This window comes from Grus americana, chromosome 3 (assembly GCF_028858705.1).
Source record: "Grus americana isolate bGruAme1 chromosome 3, bGruAme1.mat, whole genome shotgun sequence".
Lineage (NCBI taxonomy): Eukaryota > Metazoa > Chordata > Aves > Gruiformes > Gruidae > Grus > Grus americana.
This window is the reverse complement of record NC_072854.1, coordinates 4,473,453-4,497,507: the sequence shown is the minus strand read 5'-3', so window position 1 is coordinate 4,497,507 and position 24,055 is coordinate 4,473,453. Positions and strand designations below refer to the sequence as shown.

Below are 24,055 nucleotides of genomic sequence, written 5' to 3'. Positions count from 1 at the left end.
GTCATACCTGGGGTCTAATACAACATGTATTTTCAGCTTTGTAAAGCAGGAGGAAGGGCAGTTCTAGGGTCAAGAGCCATGCAGGTCAGGCATGGCATGTCAGTCCTTCAAAAATGCAGACACATTCTTTTAGGATATGATGAGGTCTGTTATTTTAAAATGGGTAACCTGAAGCTGAGGGTATTTTTAATATTTTTTTTTCTTTTTAGCTGAAAATTAGGCTTTTTACTGGGTTTCCTGTGGAAGCAAGACTTTTGCAGTTGCACCGTAGATGTGTTCCTCTACCCCTGCCTTCATGTATCCTAGCATTATATAGTTCATTCACTGTCTTCACTTAAAGGGGTTAGAGGACATGTCTTAGAAACATCTTTTGATAGTAAAACCCCTTCTATCATGAAGTCCTTAAGCTGGAGGAAAAGTTTCTTTCAGAGCTTTTAATTTCTTCAACATCAATCAGTCACAAAAGACAAAGCCATAGGAAATTACAGTTCCCAATTATTCATGCTCATAGGACCATCTCCTAGTTTGGAAAACTAAAAAATTTCACATCAATATTCAGTTTTCTGGGGTTTTGTTTTGTTTTTTCTTTTTTTTAAAAAAAAAAAAAAAAACAAACCAGGATTTACTTTAAAATAATCAGTTGTACTTAATTTCAGATAATATTTTTGGGACTGCTACCTTCATATTCCTTTTACTACTACTATCAATGAAAAAAAGAATGACAAAGGGAAGAAAGAGAGATGAAAAGTTCCTTCAAACATAAAAATGAAAACTCAAGTCTGCGTGTAAAATCAAAATAGATGTTTTTTTCTAGATAAAACTGGAAAAAAAAATTATTTTAGACACTTGAAAAAGATTTAAAAAACTACAACTAAAATTAAACAACTCTAGGTATTGACATACTACACAAAACACAGAGGCCACATAATGATTGAGGCAAAGAATCAGAATCACTGTTATGTTGCCAATATTTTTTTTCTTTTGCATCATCTGCCAGATCAGAGATCTAACAGTGAGTCTGGAAAAGTTTCAGTAATAGCTACCTGCTGTCAGGAAATTTCAGTCAAAAAGGGTTGAATCTCTCTTCTAGATCTTGCTGGAAAACCCAACCTCGATGCCTAGTGCTATTGCTAGAAGGCCATAGTTTTGCACTACTCTATTTTCATCAACCTAATTACAATGGAGTCTTACAAAACCAGTTCAGAGAACATCTCCATTGAGCACATGGGAAATGGTCTCCATGCAATTCTTTCTTTCTGAAAGTCCCTGCGTCTGGCTTCTTATCTATCTTACATGTTTATATGTTTAGACATGAGCATCTAAGTCTGAGCTTGGCTCCTTCGGCTGAGAGAAATCAATACTTTGCAAGGGAAATTTATGCATCTTAGACACCAATTTTAGGGTGAGATAAATTATTTCAGTTAGGCAAGATGAAACTTTTCAGTATCACTTGAATCTCTCTTTGAAAAGGCAAGCTAATCTAACTCTAACCATGACATTCAGGGTACATCTACCCCTTCTCCTTAGCGCACCACAAGGTCTCCCTCCAGACCTGACCCACAGCCCACAGCAACAATAAACTGACAATTACAGGCCCCAGGAACAAGGAAAAACCAACTTCCATAGCACAAGTGATGGGGTGAACCTCAGTCTGCCTGATAGCTTCATAGATGGTGAGGCACCACCTGGACTGGCTGTCCCTGGGAGGCTGCAGCTATTTCTACACTTCCATCGTCTGTCTGTGTGGTCTTTCTGGGGATGAAAGATGGATGGATCTGGGAGCTCACCAAGCCCTGAGTTTCTCCACAGATCCTTCTTTGAGAGTTGTGTCAACACAGACATTGAGTTCAGAGGGGCAGGGTTTCATCCTCTGAATTAAAGATTTTTTTGAACGCACTGTTGAAAAAGAAAATAAAAGGAAAAAAACACTTCTCAGATTCCATTGGATAACATTGGCAAAAAATACACGTCAATGTTATACCCACATATATCTTAGGTGGAGCAAAAAACCTCAAAATGGCTTGGAAAATACTTGTCCATGTCCCATAAAATCACTGTGGCTTAAAGTATTGAAGGTCATTTTTGAAACTTCTCTCAAAGAAATCTATGCTTTTATCTCAGTGAAAACACCCCCATCTTACTAAACAAACATGATCTGATCAGCAGTGGACCTCAGCAAATCCTCTCACATCTCATTATCCCACAGTTTAGATTAGGGCTTTTATAGCTTGACTTCATAATTCAACCACAGGATCAGCTCTGTTCCCCTCTGCCTGAGCTTTTGCAGTGCTAATCTATTATTTCTGTAACATGAAGAGTAAAGAAAAGGAATATAACACGTTCCTGCGGCAACAAGTTAATTTTGATCTAACCTTCCAGTGCTTGACATTGCGGGCACTAACACTTTGGTTGTTTAAAGAAAAACACCAAGTAAGCAAGCAATAAACCCTTACTCAAGCAAAAAGCTTCCCAAAGGTGCTGGCTGCAGTGTTTCCTGCAACACAAAGCGTCCCCTCATCAGTCCTGTTGGCCAGATAGGGTTATGCCTTTGCCATACCAAGATGGACCCTATTGGACCTGTTAACTATCAAACAGCTAACCTGTGAAAAGGGGTCTGAAGCTGAACCATGAGGACTTTCACCTTGAGAGTACTGGAGGATGGAGAGGAAAACTCTGTGTCCAAGACCAGACCAGCCATGGTAAGGCTTCTGGCTCTGCCGTGGACTTGCTTGAAACCCACAGACCTGGCTATGCCTCAGTTTTCCTTCCTGCCATTGGTTTCCTCCATTTAGAGCTGTAAGTTCCTCACAGCAGGATAATCTCTGACCGTATGATGGTGCCTGGGGTCTCCACTCCCATTTGGTACAATATGATAGCGCTTAAACCACTGCAAATACAGAAACTGAGACACCATTGAGGAATACTATAAAGGAGCTGCATGCTGGAAATTTGCTCTTGCAGTTCAAGAAATCCAATGTTAAGGTTGCTCAGCTGGTGGTACAATCCACTTTTAGTTCTCACTTCAAAACTTCATTTTTCTCCTAGGTCCTCCATCACACCTCTGCTAATATATTCAAGTTCTTGGACACATCTAACTGGTGGGAAGAATTTACTTTTCCCAGGCACTCCAAGTCACAGACTGAGATTTCCAGAGTGACACAAAGAATTGGGTGCCTGGTGTCGAACTCCTAACAAAGTTATTTAAGATTTAAACATATCCTTTCCCAGGTAACATTCATACAGTCTTTCACCAACAGACCCAAGGTCACCCTGACTTCACTTCTCAATGATCACAACTGAAGCAGCTGAGCTTAGGCTGGCACTGAGTTCTAGTGAATAGGCGACACTGACGTGAAGACACGAAAGAGCCGAGGAGACGTGGCCCAACGCTCACTGCACGCTGGGAGCACAGGCAAAGCCACCACACGCTCCTTGCAAAGGGTCACACAGACAGCTTTGAGGAAGGATCTGGGTTGGCTTTCAGTTAGGGCTGCTGGCTTGTTTGGGGTTTTTTTCTTCTTCCTTTTTTTTTTTCCCCTCCCCACCCCCCCGCCCAACCTCTAGCCTAACCCTTTCAAAGAAAGTCACCTGAAAAAAGAGACTTTGCTTTTTGAAAGACCTTCAGCTCATCTGCCTCCCACTGGAGCTAAGCGAAAGGCAATATTATTTTCCTAAACAGCCCCCAAACTGTGAATATAAAACCATACAAATTCAACACCCACAAAAAAGAGGAATAAGATAATAACCCTGGACAATGAGAAAATTACACAAGTTCACTTTCCATGTCAGTATGCATTTCCCTTTAAGAATTTCCATTTCCCTTTAAGCAATTCTATTATTCACACATAGCATTTCTAATCATTCTTTCAAGTGTTTCTATGTAACTTATCAGGGTTTAATGAATGCCAGAATAAGCACTAGAGGGAAAATCCACATAACTGGACAGTAACCCAAAGGTTTTAACAAGACCTCTACATTTTTCTTTTTTAATATAATCTTTATTCAAGCATTTTCTGCTTTGATCAGAAAGATGGCTTTTTTATTGGTATTATTATTGACTTTTTCCCACCCACCCTCTTCCATAATCCACCATCCCATAACTTGTGAGCCCTCCAGGGTTGCAGTGAAGAGTTATTAGTTACAAAGGGCTTCTTTGCAAACATAATCTACAAGTAAAATCAGTCAAAGTAAACAAGTTACCTTCTATACTGCCTTTTACTGAATCAGGCCCCACACATACTTTGCAGAGAGAACAGTAAAAAAACCCTCAAACATCCAACATTGATACATGAATATGTTAGAGAACGAGAGTGACTTGTTTAGTCTGCCATACATGGAGGTATTCTTCGCTATTAATAATTCCTTGTGCCCAGAAGTTCTCATTCACACAAATTCTGGGATGCCTTGTCAGTAGAGGTTCGAATGGCTAAAAGAGTGGGTGAGACAAGATACATCAACAAATAGCACAGGAATTGGATCTACTTTCACATCAAACTGTCCTTGAATAGTTGCTTTGGAAGACATGGGCATGAGAAAAAAAAAGTCAGTCTATAAATGCTTAATTTTCTTCCCAAAGCAACCACGTAAAGTCAAATCTTTTCTCCAGAGAGCCTCAGGCTTTCCAAGATCAAGGGATGGGTTTTTCTGGTTGTGTGGTCACTGACTTCCATTGGGCTTCCTTCTTTGGATACGAATTTGAGTGACTGAGGAAGTTTGTCTCCTTGGCCCTCGAGAGGCAAAGGAGAAAGCAGTTTTCCCTCACTGCACAATGATCCAAACCAGCCAACTGAAGCAGACTGCACAGGCAGCTGTACAAAATAGTTTCTCTAAAGCTGACTTAGATGCTTACACTGTGGTTTTGAACAGTAAGGGAGACATCACATATTTTCCTGCAACAGAAAAATGACTTTTATTGGTTCTACCTACACTTCTAATAATTTATAATAACAACATGTAGCATTTAGAGTCAGAGGGCTGAAAAAGTCCTCAACAAGTGACACAGCCTACTCCTCTGCCCCACAGCATGCGACGAGGAATGAACCTACCGGGTTTCATTCCTGACAGGTCCTGCTATTGCTTAATTTCTTAGATCCCTCTCTAGAGATGGAAAAGAGGGCAGTTGTGACCATCACCTAAAGCACAGAGACCAGAGACATTTCAGCTCCAATGTGAAGTATGCTTTTACTGTGGTCACTCTTCAGAGTGAGACATGGACAGAAAGTTTAAGTAATTTATCACAAGGTGCACCAAATCAGTAGCAGAGGTCCAAGAACTCTTCTCAGCTATTAGGGAAACTATTTTTACCAAGTATCTTCTTCGATTGAATATTTATCCAATGGACCTGTGCTGTCTACTTCCTTCACATTTATTTTTGGTACAACCTTGAACCCAGCCAGTACCTTTGATCAGCTAATGCTGTAATCTCCTATCAATCCCATAGGGGAGGAAAAATAATGTTCTTGCAATATGGATCTTATAGGGTTGAAACTTCATTTTCAGTCCAGTAACTGTTGCATGCTAGTGAGCATGGGAAGAAAACATTAAGGCGGACTTACTCTAGTTTTGCAATGTGCTTATTAATTTCAGAAAAAAACCCCCACACTGCAGGAACAAAGTTTATTAGTGAGTAGGAGGATGTTTCAGGAACAGAGCCTGACTGAAAATAATCAGCTCACTTTAATTAATTGCATACAGTTTTATTGCATAACTGATGGTTTTAAACCTTGGCCAATTAGCTTGTCAAACACAGGATTCTCTATTGTTCTCTCAAGTAAGGTCTATGCCAAAGTTTTAATTCAACTTGCCTTATCCAGGCAACCAGAAAATAGGGCCTCTCGAAAACAAAATTAGTGGGCAGTTACCCAGAACTATAAAACAAAATAGAAAAGAGAAAGGAAAAAACCAAGAACACAGAAGTCCTGAGTGGGGCCAGTATCTGACTCAGGTCCGTGACCCCCATTCTGGGGTAGATTGCAGTTGTAAGGTTACCTGTCTTAACAACCTGTTTTCTACGACAGGTTGAGGCACTGTTGCCAATTTAATGTGCTTACAACACAGAAGAAAAAAGAAAAAAAAAAGAAAAAAAAAAGAAAATCTTTTCTTTGAAAAGTTATTCCAGACCAGCTTATGATACTTCAGAGTGATAGCTGCCTCACTAGTTATGTGTCTCTTCTCCCAGCAACTGGAGAATGCAGGATGATTTTATAATCATATATATTTATATACTTGTATGTTAAAATTAACATAAAGTTTTATATGGTAAGTAAATAACTATGTTCTTGGCATGATCTTAGACTATTTGATGTGATTACCCAAGATGCAAATATTTATTTTCAAGTTTCTTAAATGCAATGCCAGTGAATTGACTACTTTTCTAAAGCAATGATCTGTTTCTCCATAAATGCATTAGGAAATTCATATGTTCTTTTCAACTAATTATCTTAACTAATAATTATATTAATACTCATGCCACATATCCTGAGCACCCCAAGATGCTCATTGCGTCAACCACATGTGCTTTGAACTTAGAATCACAGAATCACAACATGGTTTGTGTTGGAAGGGACCTCAAAGCCCATCCAGTTCCAACCCCCTGCCATGGGCAGGGACACCCTCCACTAGACCACATTGCCCAAAGCCCCATCCAACCTGGCCTTGAACACTTCCAGGGATGCGGCACCCACAACTTCTCTGCGCAACATGTGCCAGTGCCTCACCACCGTCATAGAGAAGATATTTTTCCTTATATCTAATCTAAATCTCACCTCCGTCAGCTTAAAGCCATCCCCCCTTGTCCTATCACTACATACTTTTGTAAACAATCCCTCTCCAGCTTTCAAACCTGATAGAGTGATGACATCCATTCAAAGATATACCTTACCAGTTAAGATCTTGCATATTTTGGCTCAGTATTTATAATTTGAAAAGTTGCTTTTGGGGTGTACCAATGTCTTGGTCCAAGCTTAGTCAACATTTGCAGTTTCATTAGCTAAAATGCCCTATTGAATCCCTGTCCTGGGAGCAATAGGGCTGAATCTGAGATGGATGGTTTCTGCACTTACTGCTTCTTTTGGTGTGCATATCACCCGAACCACATCTGCACCAGTAAACCAAATAGTGTTAGCACGTGATCTCACATATCGGCTCATGATCACCCACACACTTTAACCACTTCTACATTACCCAGAGCACTTTCGGTCCCTGCAACTAGAACTCTCCAGCACCATGGTCAGCCATGGCTGGATCTAGGCAAGAGATGAAATCCTGTGGGGATAGGGACAAGGTCATGGGCAAATGGTTTGGTTAAAAAGACTTGTTGTAAATTGCTCTGTGACTTCAATGGGTTTCAGTTATCACCTGTGCTGCAAGACCTTCCTTTCTTCTCCTCCAGTCCTTATTCATCCCACATGTTTCAGTTTCTCGAAGAGATAAGGCAGAGCTCTTGTATACAAACATGTGGTAATACACAGCCCTGAGCCATCTCCAGAACAATCACATTTTGGACCAAATGAGTCAAAACTGCTTGCTTGTTACTGTGATCATGTAATGCAAGACTGTGTCAAAACCTAAAAGCACAAATAGGAGAGCAAGGCAAACTAAGGTCATACAGGCGGACATATAAATGTTTGCCTGCATTAGTAATGCCACATGGACACTATTAATTACTGGTAAGTAATTTTTCCCAGTGTTTCATAGGAACCTCAAACCAGTTTGGGATCACGTCATACCAGATGCTAGACACTTCTTTAGTCTCAACACTGAAATAGCAAGAGCCACCACAAACCAATGAGTGGAGGGAAAAAAAAGAATTAACCTCATTTTACAGAATAATTAAGGGACTTCTTCACAGTCACAAGAGAAGGTTTTAGCAGAGTTCTGCAATGAACTCAGACCTGCTGAGCGATTCTGCAGCAGCAGCCTGTGTTTCCGTCAGTCTCACAATAAGTCACTCTTCATGTGCTGATGGCTGGACCTGCTGGCTCCTGTGATGCAAGTCTGCCCACAGTGAAACTTCTAGCATGGCATGTTGTAAACTAGGAGGACACTTAAATTGCCCTTTAGAGGTAGACCTGAGATTGCTCTGCTCACAGTTCAAACTAGAAGGACCAAGCCCAACTTGAAGTGGAAGCTATGTAGCCACATTAGCATGGACATGTGCCCATCGTAGCCAGTCCTACCCTTCCATGTCTGTGACACAGCTTCTGGTTCAGAGCTGGCTCATGTCCTGTCAGCCTGGACCACAGACACAAGCATGAGTTTGCTTGGAAGAGGTCACGACAACATGGTCAAGGTACGATGGTCCCCACGAGAACTTTTGTTTCAGTTCTGCTTTCACATCACCATCTTCAAGTCACAAGGCAATATTTTTGCTGCTTTTCTCATGGTTCTTTTACAGCACTGAACCAGTGTGGAAAAATTAAAGATGCTTTATCTGAAACATCCACGAAGGAAATCCTGTGTCTCTGATGAACCTGACTTCCTCAATTTCCTGTTTGCTGCACAGCTGTCTGCATTGGATGGGTCTCAGGGACATTTTTTTGGACATATTTGTCTACCTCAGTTGGAAGCCAGTCTCCCTGAGTTAGAACATAAGGGTCTATAATCTTTAAGAAAAAAAAAAAATCACAGTGAAAACAGAAAGAATGAAAAGAAAACAAACCAATAAAGAATCTATCCTGTCATAACATTTGAGGTTCTGGTATTTGCTGACCTTGGAGTAGGTTCAAAATAAATGAAGGAAATGTGTATTTCATTAAATGCTAATATTTGGAAGATAAGAGGGAAAAATGATGAAATGCTTCCAAGCGCAGTTGTGAGGACAGTGCCTGCGTGTGTGTGTATAAACACACACACTTGCATACACACAAACATAAAGTCCTGATTCTCTGTGATTCAGAATACTGCTATGCAGGAAGAATCATGGGGAAAGAAAAAAATAAAGGACCTATTTTCCCAGGCCATTGCTCTTCATGTGGCTTTTGCACTTCTCATTCTCCATCTCTTTTCAGAATTGCAACTGAATCCTTCCATAAGGATCCACTTTTTAATTTTTTTGTAAATGAGGCTGGATCTTGTAAGTAAACAGTCACTGAGACATATATAGGCACATATAAAAAAGAATAAACTCAATCCTACACAAACTAAACTGTGCCAGGTGCCTTAGTGACAAGACTGGTTAATCAAAATCTAACCAGCATGTTCCCAGCTGATGGGATACCTGTTGATAGCTAAACTTGGAGGTCTCTTCTCCCTTCCATCACATATGAGCCTGTGCAATCCCTTGGCTCCTAACCAACCTAATCTGTAAAGTTAGGACATAACACGTTTGCCTCCTAGGGACACAGTGCCTTGGGCAGCAACAAGGGTCACGAAGTGCCCAAAATTCTTTTGTTAATTAGCAGATACAATGCAAAGGAAGTGGAACATGGACTGGATTTAAGGCTCCAAATACTCAGGTAATTTGGAGACGGCTGAAAGGAGGAGAACTTTTGATGTCTGTGCTTCAAACAATGCAGCAGAGAAGGAACTGAAATTTTCACAAGCAATAGTCAAAGCTTAGATCTTTCACAGCACATCAGAAGATAATGAATCTCTGCAGTTTATTTTCATAGATAGTTCTGGACACAGAACTAGTTTTTTTGTGGTGAGAGTGGATAGAAAATATTTCACTGGCCTCAGAGCTGTTTCCCTACTAACCTTCAAGCATTTACTGCAAGACCATAGGTTATAGAGTTTAAAGATTTGTTTTCTAACACACACCAAAAAAAGTGCTTCATTTTGTTCTTTGCAGCTGCATCATTTCTGAGCAAATGCAGACAAAATCTTACCCCAGGCATAAACCTTGCATGGGAAAAGAAAGGCCTCAAGTGTAGCAAATAACATAAAAGTATAGATTATTTTTAAAATAAAATAAAATTAAAATAAAATATAAAAGTAGAAGCAACTGAAAAAACAAGGATGATGATGGAGCACGTTACAATATGGACTGTCAAAGTGTGGTTTGCATGAAATTCTGTGGTACTCTCGGATAAAAGCCATTGATCTATGGTAACCTCCTTTGAGGTGGACAGCATCTGCCAAGGAACTGATTAAATGCCATGGTCTAGGCTTCAGGTAAGGCTATAAGGCAGCAAGCCAGCACTTTGGTTGCTGGTTGGGAAGGCTGTGGAGCTTAAGACGTTTGGTCTTGGCCCCTGATTTGTGGACAATGTGGTAAATTGTAGCAGAAAGGAAGAAAGAAGTGACAGAGTCAGAGTTTTGCTTTGGAGACAGGAGGATCGTGGGGGTCCTCTGAGATAGAGGAGGTAAGGGTTCCTGGCTTGTGGAGGCAGAAATGTGTGTTGGGGCTGAGGATCTTGGACTGGTCAGGCAGAATGAAAAAGTACAAAAGGAAGAGAGTTGAGGTTGGGGGTCCTGGGGAGCACTGATGATGTGAAGACTAAGTTAGTGTCAGGAGATTTTGACTTTCTTGTGCTAGACCTTGGGCTTCATCAGGACTGTCCCCACTTCTATCCCCTCCAGATCTCCTCTCCTTTTGCACAGCATACAACACACAACTCAACATGCGGATGTGCTGGATTTAAGGGGACTTTATCAGTGTGTTGTGTGAACCAAAACTTACCAAAGCCCTCTCAGCAAGAAACATCTCCAACACAACATCCTACCCAAGTCTCTTCTCTTTTCCTTATACTGGAGATTATAAATCAATTGATCTCTCACCTTCAGAAATATCGTCTGCCCAGTAACAACATCTCACACATGAATGGAAAATGTTGTAATCCCAGTTTTATAACTTCAGGTAGAATAGGGCACTACCAGATTTATGTCGGTATAACCGCGGGACAATTTGTCCTGAATATTTCTCAATTATTCACAGTGATTAAAGCTAACAGTAAATTTATTCTGGAAGTTGGGTCTCTGTGTTGTTATTGAAAGAAAACTGGGTTTTGACTAAAATCAGGTTGTGTGTGTGTCCCTCCAGAAAAAGGAGGAAAACAAAAATTATTTTGGCTGAAATATTCTAAGCATTAAAATCTTCCTTTTTTTTAATGGAAAAAATATTTGGAGGAAACTCTATTAGGAAAACATTTTCTATCTGCTTTTATTCACCAATGTTTTCCAGAAGAAAAAGTATTTATATCTTATCATTCAGATAGCTTGCTCATTTTCTCCCTGATGTTAGAGATCTGATTAAGGGGGAAGAAATCTTGAGTTTTTGTTTTTTTCATCTAGTATCATTGGATAAAATCTGAACATCTTAAATGTTCTGGTTTTATATTTTCATGGATTTGTAGTTAGTCAATAATATAGAATCATAGAATCATTTAGGTTGAAAAAGACCTTTAAGATCATCGAGTCCAACCATAAACCTAACACTGGCAAGTCCCACTAAACCATGTCCCCGAGTGCCACATCTACAGGTCTTTTAATGCTACAGCAGAGGAGAATCAGGAGTGAAAGAAACCAGTTTCATGTAAAGTGGAACCAGTGCTTTACTATGGAGCTGTGGCTGGATTCCCTGGTGCATACCAATGTGCAAAAGTTTTTCCTTTAGTTGGGACACAAACCCAGAGTTTCTCTCCAGAGAACATTTTGTGGTATCAAAGAAATGGATACCAAGAGACAGAGGGCTTCACTCATAGTGTTTTTCTTCCCAGACCCCAATTTTTTTAGTCTGTAGGAGTCTATTGTCTTCCAGAACTTGTCCATCTACTATTTTTGATTGAAATTCAGAATGGATTAAAAGGTACTGGGTGGGAAATGACACACACATACATATGCACATGCATTGCATGATCACATATATCTCACGCTTAAAGAAAGCCAACCTAAAAAAGAGAGAGAAACACGATGTATTAACATCAATAAATTGATTGTGTTTGCCAGGTTAGCTGATATGCCCCACTGCAGAACAGTGATCCACTGGGTACCAATCCAGTAGATCTCTGTGGTGCTCATTCAGAAACGTGGTCTTCGCAAACTGCCCAACGCCCTCTAAAATAGGTAAGAAAGCTGCTTTGCTATCCACCCTCCTTGATGAGTCCCACAAAGAGAGGAAAAGAGAGAGAGAGATCCCTTGGTGTTTGTGCCTGCTTCTCTTTCAAATGGAATTAATGGTGGTTTAATGGGGTATGAAAGGATGTTTTACTGGAAACAATGAGGAACAATTGTCTAGCTCACGTTTCATTTCACAGGTCATTATTGCATTAAGAAGTAAATCGACCAAGTCCGGTAAATAACAGTCTGTGTTTTGCCCAGAGCTTCAAACCAACAATCTTAGCAGTCACCAACTAATATCTTTGTCATTTTTAACCCTTGCAGGGATCTGCTGGAGGCTAAACAATTATAGTCTTCACCCACCCCTAGCAGGTAAGCATTATTCATTTTATTCCTCATCCCTTTTTCCTGCAAACCCCACGAGGCTGGGTTTTTGCATTGTTGTTTTGTTTATTAGCCAACCTAGCCAACTGTGTGTCTGGTGGCCTTGAAAAACAACACATATTTTAGTGACTGCTGCAGGCATCTTTAAACAGGCTGCTTCCTCTGCAAAATTAATTGTTGCAAAATGCAGTGCTTCCCCTGTAAAGCTCTGCAAACTAACACTCAGCAGTTTGGTTGGATTATAGATATGCCTCTAAGATCTAAGGAAAATAATATAGTTATACTTGCAGGATGCAGTTCACATTTCTTTTTTTAATTGCATAAACACAACCATCTTGTCTCCTTAAGGTAACAGCCATCAAGCCTAGAGAGGCTGTACGATGTAGGCTGCTGTCCTCAGCTCTATCCCCGACTCACTCTGGACTCACTTCTCCACTTTTCTGTTTCTCCTGAAGCCTTCTGGGTTGACTGTTAATATCAGCAGCATCTTCCAGAAGGTACCAGAAAATTTTCTGGATGGTATCTAGTAGTAATAAAACCCAACTACTGACTCAGATCTATGGGCATCACTGAAGTAGGAATGATAAGTAAGAGTGAAACAGGAGAAAAGGCATGATGTCTGAGCTACTGAGCTTTGAGGAGAGGTCTCAGATAGGCGACCTGCCTCAGTTTTGGTTCCCTGGTGCTGTAAAGTCCGCTCAGATCCTGTACACCATTTTCCATGGGACTGACCTCTGCAGTTATATATTGCACAGGTTTTCAAGCACATTAGCATTCCACAAGAACAGGCAGACTGGCTGAGAGGGACCAAGTGCATGGGTTGGGACAGAATCTCTCTGCGGTAATTACCTCCCTAGTAGTCACTCTTTGTCTTCATCATCAGTATTTACAAAGTCCTAATTACCAGGTCTTCCTACTACAACGCCCTAGCCTTTGGACCAATAAATCACTGTCAGACTGCAAAGGTTCCTGCAGACCACTAAGCATCCTTACAGAATTTTGAAAATAGGTCCAGAAAGAGCCTTCTGCAATTATTTGATCCATCCTCCCTCACCTCAGGAAAAGATCAGCTCTATCTGGATCATCTAAGGATGTTTGCACAACTTCCACTGATAGGGACCCCACAACACACTTAGGCAAGCTATTCCAGTGTGTCACTGTCTTTATTCTAACATTTTCTCCCCTACACATCCAAAATTATCTTTGCTGAATTTTCAGCCCATTATTTCTGATTCTATAGACTTGGGGAGCAATTTATTTCTCTCTAGTCCACAGCAGTCTTCCATATTTTTTGAAGGCAGTTCTTAAATCTCTCATCCATCTCTTCTCCTCAACACTGAGCCACCCAAATTTGCCAGCCATTCTTCATAGATTCTGTTTTCCACGTGTCTAATGATTCTTTTCACCTTTAACTGTCAGGCTCCTAGATTAATCCATGAGTGATGTGTGCATCAGTTACTTCAGGTTTCATGGATCACCAATGCTTTATAAATCACAACTTAAGAATCACTACCCTGAAATAGTAGCCTCATCATGTCAATGATAAAAAAGCTTATGCTCATGTCACAGAAAATATTTATATACAGAAAGGTAGAGAGGAGGATATCAAATCCATAACTAGACTCCTAAATGAAGGTGATGTGGTGTTTTGGGGGCACTGAGCTATTTTTTAGCTCACAGGGAAACAAATGGGCTCTCTGAGATTTCACAAGCTCTAAAAATGGTGTCATTTTTCCAAATAGCTTCTTAAATACAGGAGTTCAGTTTTGAAAATGACAAACCTGTTGTTCTATCCTCAGGGATTAAGGCTAAAAGGAGAAGCCAAGAATTTCTGATAGCAATTGTAGGCACAAACTATTTGCTGGCACGTTTTCAAAAAGGATTGCTATCCTAAGGGCCAAGGTTATCTCCCATAGTCAGGGACTTTGCAATCACTTTTTCCAAATTTCATTATTCCTAATAGATACGTACACATATTTTACATTTTATGCAGCTGACGCTGCACGTGCATGCCCATTTAAAAGTACCTGAGAAATTTAGAAAAGAAGTAGAAAGGGCGGTACAAAAAGCTAAACTCCTTTTATAGCAATGAATGCACAAAATGGATGGGTTTGTCCAAGTTTCTTTGGATTCATGGTGGGAAATGCATTTAACGCTCTCCATGGGAATGAGAAGATAAAGTCTGATATGCTTATATGTGTATATGTGTGTATATATATATATGCATGCATTTCTCTATACTGATCCTATGGACAATGAATAATGCCATTCATCTTATATCCTAGCTTCAGCATTAAGGAAATAACATCCCTGAAAAAAGAAAATAGCCATTTATTAGAAGCTGGGATATAGATGAGTTTGAGGGAAAGTAATTTATAGTATTTCAAAACAGAAATGTCAGATGGCCACATCAGCCCCAATGCTGACCTAGTTTGCTAGATCTCCGTCTCTGGTCTATTCCTCCATGATTTACCAAAACAAATTATGCCAAGGAGTGTTTTGCCTTGGCAGAACTGTCCCCTAAGGCACAGTTGCATGGTGGCATCCAGATGAACTGTGGGCTTTCTTTCCCAACCGGTCAATTCACCACCCACAGATGTCCCTGACTCTGCCATGCTGCCCTCAGTTAGCAGAGATGATTCTTTAGTTCAGCAGGTTCAGCCATCTCACACCTGATGAGCCACCACATAGGTAACAAAGATACAAAAATAACTTATTTTTTCTTTGGCTTACTTTAAACCTTGTTCTTCCGTGAGCATCAAAAAAATTCTCCCAACTTTGTTCTCAACTTTGGTCTCAACTTAATTAAGGTCTGCTGAAATCTTTACCAGGGGTGTGTTTTCAGGAAAATTAAGTAAAAGTTACAGGCATTTTCTGATCATATTAGGTTTGGTTTTTATAAACCAATAACTTGGTAACAGCTCTTTTAATGTCCCCCATTGCCACTTTCAACCCATTTTGCATGGGCCATTTATTGCAGAAAAAGCGAATTTCTATCTGTGAACAAACAAACAAAAAAAGCTTCAGAAGAAAACAATAAATGTTTCAGGCCAATATTGCATCTGTTTCATTCCTTGCAAATCTACCAAACCTGCATTCTCTTCTCAAACATCTTTGATTACTACACAGGATTATGCACATAGCAGGTGTAGCTAATCATAGTACTCAGAATATTAAATATATATGGCGCGACATTTTCACACAGCTTTAGCCCCAAATTATACTGGCAGCCTGTGTGCCAAAATGATACACTTCCTCAACTATTACTTAAGAATTTTATTGAGTAATAAAAATTACCAGAAGAAGATTGTACAAAAAATCCTTGATCCACATCCCCAGGAATTTTGGGCTGTTTACATCTAGATCTGACATTTTATCTTATTTCTGATGAAACCTAGCAAACCTCTGCATATACATTTATGACATTTAGGTCTCAATGCTACGCGATCTGTCAGAGAGTTTTTTACAATAGCACTTGACAAAATTGAGTGTTTAAATGTCTGTGCAAGTTGCTTCAGATAAGCATTTATATATGAAATATCTACACTTTTATGATCTAGAAAATGTACTGATTACCTCTAGAGAGCAAGCAAGACTACTGTAGGAATTTCACAGCTTTAGATTTGTCTAGATGGAAAACAACATAGGAAAATGTAGTCTCAGTTATCTGTTGGTCAGATAAAAAGATCAATCGTCCACAACACACTAATCCTCTCACCGATTCCAACTAAAGCTGACTCAAGTTTTGTTTAAAATAAAATATTTCTTCAGCTTTTTAAATAATAATAATTTTTAAAAAGTTTGGGGTTTTTTTTGTTTAAAACCACATTCAGAATTTAAATGTTCAGTAAAGTTCTAAAAAAATGCTCCAGGCATCTTTTTTAATAAAAAAGTAGTATGTAAAATACATTTTTGGCTGATTCTAGTTAATGCAACCATACTGTTCAACCTGCCTAAGCAGGGTGGGGGGCTTTTAGATTAAGGGTCTGGCTGTCACGGTTTTGGAAGGATATGCATTAATTCAATGACTGACCTTGGGCAAGTCACAAATTCTGTCCTCTGCCTGGGAAACTAGTGTCAAAATATATGCCTGTCCCACAGGGATATTACAGACCTGAATTTCACTGATACTTCTACTGTATCCAAAGAACTTACAAGAAGGTGCCAGGTTTTACTAGTGTAAAGTAGAAAATAAATGCAATTATTCATAGGAAATGCAAGGAGTACATATTAACACTAGGAAAAAAAGTTGCATGAGAGCTAAATCCTATAGCCCAGAACTTCATAATTCTTCAGTACATCACAATTACTCTGATGAGTAAAAGTAAGTAGAACAGGGACTCCATCAACTACCCTATCAAGTTGTTCTCATGCAAACCTAAGGACCTTTCTCATCTCTTTGGAAACCAGCATGGTAGTCATACTGGGAACTCTGAATTATAATTATCAATTTCATGAGATGTGGAAAGATTATTCTTCTGGCCAAATTTGAAGCCTTGCTAAAGGTGAAGAATAAGAGAAGGACTCACCTTTGGATTTGCACAAGATCACTGGGGACTGGATCCCTGCCTGCATGAATATGAACACTCAAGTCCTACACCTCTAACCAAAGAGCCCAGTACGAGCTAGGATCTGTGTGATTTGGGAGAAGCCTTGCTGAAAGGGACCTTGGTGTCCTGGTGGGCAACAATCTGAACACAAGTTAGCAGTGTGCTCCTGAAGTAACAAAGGCAAATCAGATCCTGGGCTGCATGTGCAGAGGCATTGCTAGCAGGCATAGAGATATGATCATCTCACTCTACTCAGTGCTTGTCAGGCCACATCTGGAGTACGGTATCCAGTTCTGGTCCCCACAATTCAAGAAAGATATGGGCAGACTGGAAAGGATGCAAAGGAAGGCCACAAAGATGATCAAAGGGCTGGAGAGCCTGTCCTATGAGGAAAGACTGAAGGAGTAAGTTCTTTTCTCCCTGGAGAAGAGAAGGCTCAGGGGGGACCCCATCACAGTATTCCAGTACTTAAAGCAAAACTACAAAGAGGATGAAGGCTCTCTTTTCACAAGGAGCCACATGGAGAATTCATGGGGCAACAGCTGCTATTTGCACCAGGAGAGGTCTCATCTCAATATAAGAAATATTTTTTTACAGTGAGAACAATCATTCACTGGAACAAGCTCCCCAGGGACATGGTAGAGTCTCCATCACTGGAGGTTTTCAAGATGCAATCAGACAGGGTGCTAGATAATCTCATTGAGGCTCCCTTTCCCATGAAAGGTTGGACCAGATGATCTTTCGAGGTCCCTTCCAACCTAGGCTGTTCTGTGATTTTACGATTAGTCACCCCAAATTGCTTTAAAAAATACCTGGAATGAATCTGGTAGCAGGAAGAAAATGTGTGTGTCTGCAGGCTCTAGACTAAAACTTGAGGAACTTGGTTTCATCTCTTGGACATCCACGTATAAGCTCACCTAACTTCTGCCCTTAAGGTGTCAATCTCTCTTTGTTCACTAGAGAGGACACTGCAGGCAATGGAAGTGGGGTCAGATGAATCTTCTACCAACCTCTGATCCTCAGCTACATTTCCACCAAGGGAAGACAACAAACTTCAACATCTCTGGGAGTTAGCTGTTGTGAGATTACAGACACGAGGCAGTATGATAACAGAGCCCTATAAATATTGCAGATAGCCAGCAAATGGTTGAAATATTAACTACAGAATGATGGTTGTATCAGCTCTCCTTCATGGAGTAGGGGTTTTAACCTGAACACAGAAATCAGTTGAGTACGAACTGTTCATTTATCCTTCATTCCTCAGCTAGACACACTCATGTTTATAGCTAATTGTGCTGTCCAACTTCTGATTCTGGTATTTCCTGTATCGTGGTACCATTTAGTGCTCCAGGCCTAGCCCCAAGCTCTTTTGCAAGAGGTTTGGTATAGAGATGAGTTTTGGGAGAAAAACATTTTGTCATCCAAAAATGGCAGCTCAAAGAGATTAAAATAATTACAAATTCATGTTAAACTCATTAAATTGTTTTGGATAATTTGAAAAATGATACTGTGAAAGTTTCTTATAAATTATTTAGGGGAGGGGTTGGAAAACATTTCATTCTAAACTTTTGCAGTGTTATATTTAAAAGGAAAAAAAAGAGCAAAAAGTACCCTTAGATTAAAAAATAATTATGCTTTGTTTGACTCAAAACCACTTTTGTTGTTGCTCCTTTTTTCTTTTAGTAGAAATAATAATAACAAAACTCCTGGATTTGTTCCCTTCTGGTTTTTTTGTTTTCTTCTGAATTCTGTAGTTCATCCACAAAACTAAAACTTCATTTTTACGTGAACAACTTTGCTTCTACAGAAAGCCACAATAAAAAGACCTGGTCTATGACCTAAAGAGCTACCACAGCAGGTAAAAATCAGGCACACACAGGAAGATAAAAGAAAAAAATGTAGGTACATGATTAAATATACATTGCATGGCTGGCTGCTGCCCATCTGCAGTGGGCAGAACTCAGGAAGCCAAGTGGCTTTTTGCATACACGCACACATACATATATACAAATAATCATAGAATCATAGAATTGTTTTGGTTGGAAAAGACCTTTAAGATCTTCAAGTCCAACCATTAACTTAGAATCCAATAAAGGATGGAGATTCTCCTTAGCCCTCCTTTTGTTGCTAATGTATTTATAAAAAATTTTTTATTGAATTTAATGGCAGTAGCCAGGTTAAGTTCTAGCTGGGCTTTGGCCCTTCTAATTTTCTCCCTGCATAGCCTAACGGCATCTTTGTAGTCCCCCTGAGTTCCCTGCCCCTTCTTCCAAAGGTCATAAACTCTTCTTTTTTCCCTGAGCCAAAGCTCTCTGTTCATCCAGGCCAGTCGTCTTCCCCGCCAGCCTGTCTTTCTGCACATGGGGATGGCCTACTCCTGCGCCTTTAAGATTTCCTTCTTGAAGAGTGTCCAGCCTTCCTGGACTCCTTTGACCTTCAAGACTGCCTCCCAAGGGACTCTGTCAACCAGTATCCTAAACATGCTAAAGTCTGCCCTCCAGAAGTCCAAGGTAGCAGTTCTGCTGACCTTCTTCCTTCTCCAAGAATTGAAAACTCTATCTCATGATTGCTGTGCCAAAGACGGCCTCCAACCGTCACATCACCTATAAGTCCTCTTCTGTTCGCAAACAACAGGTCCAGTGGGGCACCTTCCCTACTCGGCTCACTCACCAGCTCTGTCAGGAAGTTATTTTCCACATACTCCAGGAACCTCCTGGACAGCTTTCTCTCTGCTAATATTGTATTTCTGGCAGACATCTGGTAAGTTGAAGTCCCCCACAAGAACAAGAGCTAGTGATTGTGAGACTTCTTCTGCTTCTTCGTCTTAGTTGGGTGGTCTATAATGGACTCCCATCATGATATCTGCCTTATTGGCCTTCCCCCTGATTCTTACCCATGAACACTCAACCTATCATCACCATCATTAAGCTCTAAATAATCAAAACACTCCTTAACATACAAGGCCACCCCACCACCTCCCCTTCCTTGCCCGTCTCTTCTGAAGAGTTTGTAGCCATCCATTGCAGCACTCCAGTTGTGCAAGTAATCCCATCATGTTTCTGTGATGAATATATTACATATATCCTATATTGATTGTGTTTTCGACAAAAGACATCATGTGAATTCAGGAGCATTAATATCAGAGTGACTGATCCCCTGTGCCCCAATTATGGCTGTCAGCCTCTTCCCTATGGTATTCTTCTGAGAAAACATCCTCCTGGATTTTGTGTTCCTGAAATATATTGAGTGTTTTGGTTTGCTCCCTCTGGAGTAATCAGAATATCTAGAAATGACTGAAGGCAAATATTTTCAAGCTAATTGACCAAACTAAAAGCTTAAAGGGAATATATATATATATGCATCTGGATAAAGGTGCAATTAAGAGGATGTGGAAAGTCAGAGCTTTTGAGGCTCAAAGAAACTTGTATATCTGAACTGTGGAAGTGGCAAGGGGTTGTGTAGCTACCTGAAAAGACTATCTCCTCTTTCTGTGGTTAGTCAGGCTAGCAGAGCACTAACCACTGCATTGCAGTGCTCTGATGAAACTGCTGGGGGTGGTCAGAATTATTCAGGTTTAACAGGGTACCAGGTGGATACACACATCAGAGGCTCAGTGGGTGGGTCTTGACCGCTCAAATGCTTAACTGGATTCAGGAAAGGCAGAACTCCAAGGGCCAGATTCTGCTCAACAGCATCATAACACCACCATCTTCACTGGCCTTGAAGAACTGTCACACTGAGGGGGAATATGGCCCCACAGAAGACCTGTGGGAGCATGAAAGGCATTTTCTCCTTTTTGTCTAGTGTGGGAGCCTGCATTGGGCTGCGCAAAATACTCAGTGCTACAACTTTCCAGAAGAAGAAGGAGAGGGTAAAGAAGAAGGATGACGACCATGAGTTCACCTTAGCATCAAGCTGTGCCTTTCCAAACGTCAGCCTCAAGACGAAAGGAACCACAGGTCGGAATGAGAAATACAGAGAAATTCAACACACAATTGTGAAGAGGGTGGGAGGGAAACGTTCATATTTGGACAGCAAGAAGAAAACACAGCAATTTTGTTATAGCCTCAGAGGCAGGCAGCATTTACCATATGCTGTCGCCTCCATCCCACAAGGAGATAAAGCAAGTGGAGTGCAGGTTGCACTGTCAGTGCAGTTTAGACGGTGGGGATTCCTGGCATGCCTGTGACTGTGTGCCAGGACATGCTAAAAATGGTGCGAATCTAAATAAAATCCAGGTGCTGTATGCAAAAATGTGTATGCATTAGTACGCAGGTGCTAAGTGGTAATACTGCTAGGGCGTTAGCGCTTACATGTGATTCATAATCAGGGCAGAAAAGGTAGAGTGAAAAACAGTGTGTCTGCATCGAGACAACATATTAATCAGCCCTGTAAGCAGCCAGTTAGAGTGGGATCCTTAGAGGAAAAGCCTTTGCTGGGTACACATTAGACATTTTGTTTAAAGATTAAAGTTCTTCTTGTGTTTAATCAGTTTTAGAGTGGGATGGAAAACAGGATTAATTACAGTCCCTTCCATCAGTCTCCCATACTGCTGGAGTCACAAATGATGCGCCTTTTCAGCAAAATGGCTGCCATCAGCAGCAGGCGCAGGAAACGCTAATTGTAATTAAAGAGTTTATTTGGAATCAGAGAGCAGAGTTTTAATCAGGATGAGAGCGGAGCCTTGCTGTGTGAACCTTCAGAAAGTGGTTACCGAGCAGAATGGGCCTTTTTAAACCAGAGAGAGGGGTCTTTAAACTTCTGGACTGGGTTTTCAGCTTGATTATCTCCTCAGTGGGATATGGATGAAAATCCTCGGTGGGCCAATTATTGTTATTATTTTCCACTTACGTAGCATTTACATGGCATATCTTACTTAATGCTCTCAGAGGACTTTGCAAAGGGCAGGTAAGTTCTGTTCTGGTCTTAAAATGAACTAATTAAACCCTAAAGGGGCTAAGGATGCCAGGTGACATGATTCTGCAAGAAGGCAGAGAGGCACCAGTGGACACAGAACTGTGCAATGAGGCATCACAGACTTCTACACTGTAATTCACTACATCCATCCTGGAAAGGCATCACACAAAGTGGGACCACCACAATCTTGACCTCAGTGGTACGTCTCAATGAAAGCCTGGGGTAAAATCACATTTGCATGCATGACTTTGCAAGCCCTCCAGACAGCACAGGCACTTACCAGCTTGCAAGTAGAACTGTGTCCATTCAAATTCTGACTTTGGGAAAACAGAAACAGGCGGTTCTAGGTCCAGGACACCTCCATCCAAATCCTTGAAAAGGGCCTTCCTGGATCCTCTGCATGTCTTTTCAGGGAACGTGGTGTCTTCAGAGGTCTGCACACTGAGAGGTAGGAGAGGTAATGTTATTACAAAGAGAGCAAAGGAAAAATATTATGCTGTTGTTTGTAATTTATTTGCACTGGCATCAAACACTTCTGCACATACATGCAATGTCTTGATATTTACTAGGTGAACTCACATGTCCAAGAAAAGAAAGAGTGTCTTCTTTAGATTACATGCCTAACTAAAAAGTAGAAGAAAAGTAAAAACTAAAAAGTAAAACTAAAGTGCAGTGAACTGAATCACATGTTGAGGATCTTCAGTGCTTTTAATTGCATTTTGACTAAAGGTTTAACACAGCTTAAAGGAAATAATAGCCAAATGGCCATATCGCTCCTATTACAAAATGCAATGAGATACAATGACTGGCAACCCAGCAAAGTCCATGGAAACATCTAAAGATTGCTATATGGATACACATTAAGTCTTGAAGAAAACTTAGAATTTCTTGGACTCTGGTTGGAAAGCCCCAATTATTGATATTTTGAATGTGGCAAACAGATATAGGTAGAGATTTGCAGTAAGGGCAGAGAAACAAATAGGCCAATGCTTCCAAATCAACACAGCTCAAAGGAGATGGAGAACAAAGATAGCTCCTCTGATCGTGACAGCTAGTTCAATTCTTGAACATCTCTCAGAAGATCCAGCGTTTCAGCTACTTAGGTCTACCAGTGGGACAAGCAAAGTACTTCATGATCTTACTATATTCCCTAATGTTTCTGTTTCCTCTCTTGCTCTAAGGCAATGCTCACCTTCTCTTTGACAGGACATAACCATCAAGATACCCCTTCAGGATGCCAAAGCAGAACAATGCAGCCACATCCTGGATTAAGCTCAGCAGTTGCAAAGGCAGATTAAATAAATGCATGCAGATAATGCATGAGGAACACCGAGAGATGTAATCACCCTCAGAGGTTTATCTGGCTACTAAGAAAGCACTCAGTAATCCATGCGCATTCATCACGTTTGAAAATCACCAGCTCTTGCAGTGGACTGCGTATTCAGCCCCTCACTAATGGCATAATATTGTGGGATGGATACAAGACTGAAACATAATGGGACCTGACAAGCTGGACAGGTCTCAGAAATCTACACGCAAACTAATGCCCAGAGCAAAAAGTAAAAATACAGAATAAAATAAAAATTCTGGCAGGAGGCTGGAGGGGCTCTAAACATAGCAGTGTGGGACACCTCCAATTATTTTTGACTGGCAAGTGGAGACCATGCTGGATTTTTTGCTACTTCAATGCTTTCCTGACATAGCCTCTGTATTGTGTTCACTGGTTGTAATAAATAAATAGGCATGTGGTTTCCATTGGATGTGGTACGTTTAAACCGTTGCAACCAGCAGTAACTTAAGGTTACAGATGAAGCTCTCCCCTCCCTCCTCTGTGTTCCTCCACACGCAGATGATATTCTCCCTGGGCAGGAGCAGTTCTGGCAATCATTTGACATCTCACAGCCTGCCTGGTACTGATCAACATTTCTGATGTGATCTTGCAGGCAAAAATCAAGCTCCGCTTCCCTGACCAAAAGGACATTCCCTGTCTCAGGGTTTTTTGCTGGAGGTCCTGACATTTTCTGAAGCCTGAGGCTGAGAAGTCAGAGATGCTCAGGATAGAGTTTTAAGAAATGGGATATATGAGGCTTGTTTTGTTATACAAATGTCAGAAAAAGGGGAAATCCAAGAGGATTGGTCTGGAGATGCACCTTGATGGAATCTGAACCTCAAATTTTAAAAAATTACCCTAAACTAAGTTTGGCTTT

General features: G+C 40.6%; 1 protein-coding gene across 13 annotated transcripts in view; it reads right to left on the bottom strand.

Moving 5' to 3' along the window:
- Nucleotides 1-24,055, bottom strand: part of PKHD1 (PKHD1 ciliary IPT domain containing fibrocystin/polyductin) — a 270,672-nt gene that overhangs the window by 53,206 nt on the left and 193,411 nt on the right. For all 13 annotated transcript variants that reach the window (XR_008576501.1, XR_008576500.1, XM_054821415.1 and 10 more), the window contains one exon: nt 22,129-22,289. Coding sequence is in view for 11 of the 13 variants with exons in the window: in XM_054821415.1 (XP_054677390.1) it covers nt 22,129-22,289 (161 nt within the window). In the remaining 2 variants the exon portion in view is untranslated. The remainder of the gene's footprint in view (nt 1-22,128; nt 22,290-24,055) is intronic.